At 46.8% G+C, this 5000-nt stretch overlaps 1 protein-coding gene and 1 long non-coding RNA gene across 5 annotated transcripts in view; one reads left to right on the top strand and one right to left on the bottom strand.

The window, feature by feature from the left end:
• LOC123511210 overlaps positions 1–5000 on the top strand; it is a 22478-nt gene that overhangs the window by 11224 nt on the left and 6254 nt on the right. The window lies entirely within an intron of this gene.
• Positions 1–5000, bottom strand: part of LOC123511206 (protein scarlet-like) — a 17080-nt gene that overhangs the window by 11139 nt on the left and 941 nt on the right. For all 4 annotated transcript variants that reach the window (XM_045266889.1, XM_045266887.1, XM_045266888.1 and 1 more), the window contains exons 2-5: positions 4582–4827; positions 1629–1797; positions 206–254; positions 1–59 (exon numbers count right to left, since the gene is read on the bottom strand). The exon at positions 1–59 is cut by the window's left edge and continues 128 nt beyond it. In XM_045266889.1, coding sequence (XP_045122824.1) covers positions 1–59; positions 206–254; positions 1629–1797; positions 4582–4788 — 484 coding nt within the window. In that variant the 5' untranslated portion in view covers positions 4789–4827. The remainder of the gene's footprint in view (positions 60–205; positions 255–1628; positions 1798–4581; positions 4828–5000) is intronic.

The raw sequence follows: 5000 nt of genomic DNA, 5'->3' as shown, positions 1-5000 counted from the left end.
CCACCTCACCGGGCGTGCGATGAGCAAGGGCGTTCATCAACGTGGATTTGCCTGCCCCGCTGGTGGCATCAAAAAGAGAACGGAATCAAAGAAAAGAAGAGCGTCTTCGTGTGTGTGTGTGTGTGTGTGTGTGTGTGTGTGTGTGTGTGTGTGTGTGTGTGTGTGTGTGTGTGTGTGTGTGTGTGTGTGTGTATGCAATACTCACCTAGCCCCCATGAGTGCCACAAGACTGCCTGGACGCACTGCCCCGGACACTATAAAGAAAAGATTATATAGATTATTCTCTCCTCTTCCTCTTCTTCTTCTTCTTTTTCTTCTTCTTCTTTTTCTTCTTCTTCTTTTTTTTTTCTTCTTCTTCTTCTTCTTCTTCTTCCTCCTCCTCCTCCTCCTCCTCCCTCCTCCTCCTCCTCCTCCTCCTCCTCCTCCTTTTCTCCCTCTCCTCCTCCTCTTCTTTCTCCTCCTCCTCTTCCCCCTCCTTCTCCTCCTCTTTTTCCTTCTCCTCCTCCTCTACTTCCATATTCTCCCCCTCCTCCTCCTCCTCCTCCTCTTCTTTTTCCTTCTCCTCCTCCTCTACTTCCTTATTCTCCTCCTCCTCCTCCTCCACCTCCTCCTCCTCTTCCTCCTCCTCCTCTTCCTCCTCCTCCTCCCTCTCCTCCTCTTCCTTCTCCTTCTCTTCTTCCTCATTCTTCTTCTCCTCCTCCTCCTCCTCCTCCTCCTCAAGCTAAAGCCTAAAGCATACATGAGCAGATTTCTTTGTCATCACACACCGATAGATTCGTAAACACATTTATTACAATTTAGTGATGAAATTCCTGAACACGTACTCGTATGTTATGTTCTGACTGCATTTCACTACAATAGGGTAAAGGATACGAGACCAATTCTGAAACTCTTCAAGGGGTACATAAGATTAAAAAAATTGAGAACTCTTGCCCTAATTCTCCTCTTCCAGAAACTAAAACTGATGTTCACTGTGTCGAGTCAGGTGTATCACTTGTTTCCTGTCAAGTGTTGCGAGTCACTGAGTGTGTGGAGGAGGAGGTGTGGGTGTGAATGTATATAGGTGAGTGTGTGGGTGCGTGGTTGTGGTAGTGGGTTGTTGGGCGGACACATATGTTATAAAAGAGGGATGAACACTGAGCTCATGACACGTTATACTCATACCATTACAGATGATCATAACAACACAAATAGAAAGCAAACTATTACGTACATCTGTAACACCACACAAAACTGGTAATCTTACACAATGCCTTCTAGGACACGCCCGGCCACGCCTGTGTCAGACACCCTCATTATAGAGTTCTTTGGATTTGAGCTACCCCACCTTCGTCTCCCCCCGTCTCTCTCTCTCTCTCTCTCTCTCTCTCTCTCTCTCTCTCTCTCATATCCTCATAGCATTGTTAATTCTGCCTTTCTCTTTTATAGCTCATTTTTCTTCTCTCTCCTTCCCTTCCTCACACTTCAGCTCATCATCAACCAATGCCACCTTAGCCTTCATTCCTCCTTTCCTTCTTTCCTTTCTTCTCCGTTCCTCCTTTACTGCCTTCTCCTTTCCTTCCCTCCCTCCTTTCCTCCTCTCTACTCCACCTCTCTCTCCTCCATGACCCCCTGCATACGATACATACCAGAGTTGAGTACCAGCTTGTAGGGCTTGTGTGAGCTCGACGACTTGTACCATGTCTTCTTCTGTGGTACGTACACGCTCAGGTCGCGCCATGTGAGGGTGATGCCATCTTCCACCGGTTTCCATGTGCCGTAGCGGGGCGGAGGACGCCTCACCAGTTCCACCCCAGACTGAGACCCGGTGATGGTCGAGAGGGAGGGAAGGAGAACACTGTTTGTTATAAAAAATTTCCGAGTAATGAGAAATGCGAGGATATCTGAACGCGCGCACACACACACACACACACACACACACACACACACACACACACACACACACACATTTGCTTCCCGGGAAGCGGCGAAGCAAATGGGCAAGCCTCTTAATGTGTGGCCCCTGTTCACCTAGCAGTAAATAGGTACGGATGTAACTCGAGGGGTTGTGGCCTCGTTTTCCCGGTGCGTGTTGTGTGTGTTGTGGTCTGAGTCCTACCCGAAGATCGGTCTATGAGCTCTGAGCTCGCATTACGTAATGGGGAAGACTGGCTGGTTGACCAGCGGGCGACCGAGGTGAATTACACACACACACACACACACACACACACACACACACACACACACACACACACACACACACACACACACACAGTTTTAAAGAAAAATTGGATAAGTGTAGATATGGAGACGGGACCACACGAGCATAAAGCCCAGGCCCTGTAAAACTACAACTAGGTAAATACAACTAGGTAAATACACTGCAGAATGTAGTGCCTATACGAGTAGCACGCTCGGCTTACAAACAAGAAAGCCTACCTTGGATTCATGGGAGCAGATGGGCGAGTGTCTTAACGGATACGGGAAGTAAGCTGAGGAAATGTGTCAGTGTGTGGTGCGGGAGTGGTATCAGTCTTTCCTGGATCGATCACTATGGACTTTAAGCTCTTTCCGCAAGGAACTGCAGGCTGTGTTGCGAGACCAGAAAAGTGTGAGTGAATAGCACACACAGCGTAGTGTAGTGGTTAGCACGCTCGACTCAATCGAGAGGCCGGGGTTCGAGTCCCGGCGCGGCAAGGCAAATGGGCATGCCTCTTAATGTGTGACCCCTGTTCACCTAGCAGTAAATAGGTACGGGATGTAACTCGAGGGGTTGTGGCCTCGCTTTCCCGGTGTGTGGAGTGTGTTGTGGTCTCAGTCCTACCCAAAGATCGGTCTATGAGCTCTGAGCTCGCTCCGTAATGGGGAAGACTGGCTGGGTGACCAGCAGACGACCGAGGAGGAGGTGAATTACACACACACACACACACACACACACACACACACACACACACTAAGACTGAGATATTACACACACCACGTAGTGTAGTGGTTAGCACGCTCGACTCACAATCGAGAGGGCCCGGGTTCGAGTCCCGGGAAGCGGCGAGGCAAGCCTCTTAATGTGTAGCCCCTGTTCACCTAGCAGTAAATAGGTACTGGATGTAACTCGAGGGGTTGTGGTCTCGCTTTCCTGGTGTGTGGAGTGTGTGTTGTGGTCTCAGTCCTACCCGAAGATCGAGGTCTAAGAGCTCTGAGCTCGCTCCGTAATGGGGAAGACTGGCTGGGTGACCAGCAGGCGAGCGTGGTAAACACACACACACACACACACACACACACACACACACACACACACACGGGAGAGATGGATGGGTTGACATGGTATACTTAGATATTACAAAAGGCTCTTGACAGAGTATGTACCACATAGAAGACTTATGAAAAATAGATCACGTAGGAGAAATGCAAGGAAGTATCTAAAGTTGATTGACAGACTACTTAACAGAAAGAGAAATGATACAGTGATAAGAGACCTCATCAAGTTCGAGCACAGTACCTAGCGGCGTACCACAGGGTTCAGTGTTGGCACTAATACTGTTCTAAATATATATTAACGATATACAAGAGAGCTTGAGTAGATACTTAAATTTGTTTGCAGACGATGCGAAACTCTTGAGTGTAATAAGGAAGAACGAGGACTGTATGGAATTGCAGAGAGATACTGACAAGATCTGCGAATGAACAAAACTAGCAAATTAGAATCTAATACCAAGAAATGCCATTTTGATGGAAATGGGTAAAAGTAATAGAAGACCTACGTGCGAATACAAAATAGGAGAAGAGGTTATAATGAAAAGAAAGGAAGAGAAAGATCTGGGAGTGGTTATACAAGACACCCTGATCCCCAGAAAGACATATAAATGGGTTATTTGCTTCAACATACAAGACGCTAACAAATATCAGGGTGGTGTTCTATTACATGAATATAAGTATGATGAAAAAAATCTTAACCACTATGATAAGAATTACACTTGAATATGCAGCAGTCGTGTTGGTCACCACACATGCAAAAGGATATCAGGTAACTAAAAAGGATCCAAAGGACAGCTACAAAGATGGTGCCAGAACTAAACGACCTTCTCTATGAAGAAAGGCCGAAGGAAATGGAACTACCAACTTTGAAGGATAGATCGAAGAGAGAAGATCTGATAACGATGTATGAGATAGTGAACCATATGAAAACGATAGATATATAGGCAAGACCAGCATGGTATCATTGACTGAAGATGGAGATAGACGAACAAGAGGACACTCTAAGATCATGAAAAGTCAGTGTTTGAGGACCTTTAAAAAGTTTAGCTTTCCACATAGGACCGTGGATATCTGGATTGGCTTGAGTGAAGAGATTGTAACAGCAGAAAGTGTGCATAAGTTTAAGGAAAAGTTGGATAAAATTATATATGAAGACAGGTCACTATGAGGCCCCCTCGAATTATGTAATATACAACTAGGTAAATACACACACACACACACACACACACACACACACACACACACACACACACACACACACACACACACACACAAATGTCATAAATAAATCGGTTTCCGTGACCTCTTGGGTGGCGGTCACGAATGGTGAATGATGCACAGTGCACACACCCCAGTGTCGGAGGAGTCGTAGTGGCCGAGGTACTGCGCCGAATCGAGAAGTGACTCGTTGTCCTCCTCACCCCCTGTCAAGCCATCCACGTGGGTGAAATAGGGCAGACCCAGCAGGTTAGGATTACCCGTCAGCAGGAACTGATTCCGTGCTTGCGACCTTCGTCGCCATCGCGTATCCCCGCTGTCACTATCAATGTCACTCATGATGCTGCTGCAGACTTATTCACGCTACTGCTGCCACACCTGTTGGAATTAGACCACAACTCATTGTGGACTCTTGTACTAGTACGTGTATAGCACACACACACACACACACACACACACGATAAATTACAGGAAGTTTGATGGAGATTTTTTTTTACAAGTTCGGGGCACAGGCTAGATGATAAGATACAAAGAGAAGCATAAAATTAACG

This window comes from Portunus trituberculatus, chromosome 31, assembly GCF_017591435.1.
Source record: "Portunus trituberculatus isolate SZX2019 chromosome 31, ASM1759143v1, whole genome shotgun sequence".
In the NCBI taxonomy this organism is placed as follows: domain Eukaryota; kingdom Metazoa; phylum Arthropoda; class Malacostraca; order Decapoda; family Portunidae; genus Portunus; species Portunus trituberculatus.
This window is presented reverse-complemented; position numbering and strand designations above follow the sequence as displayed.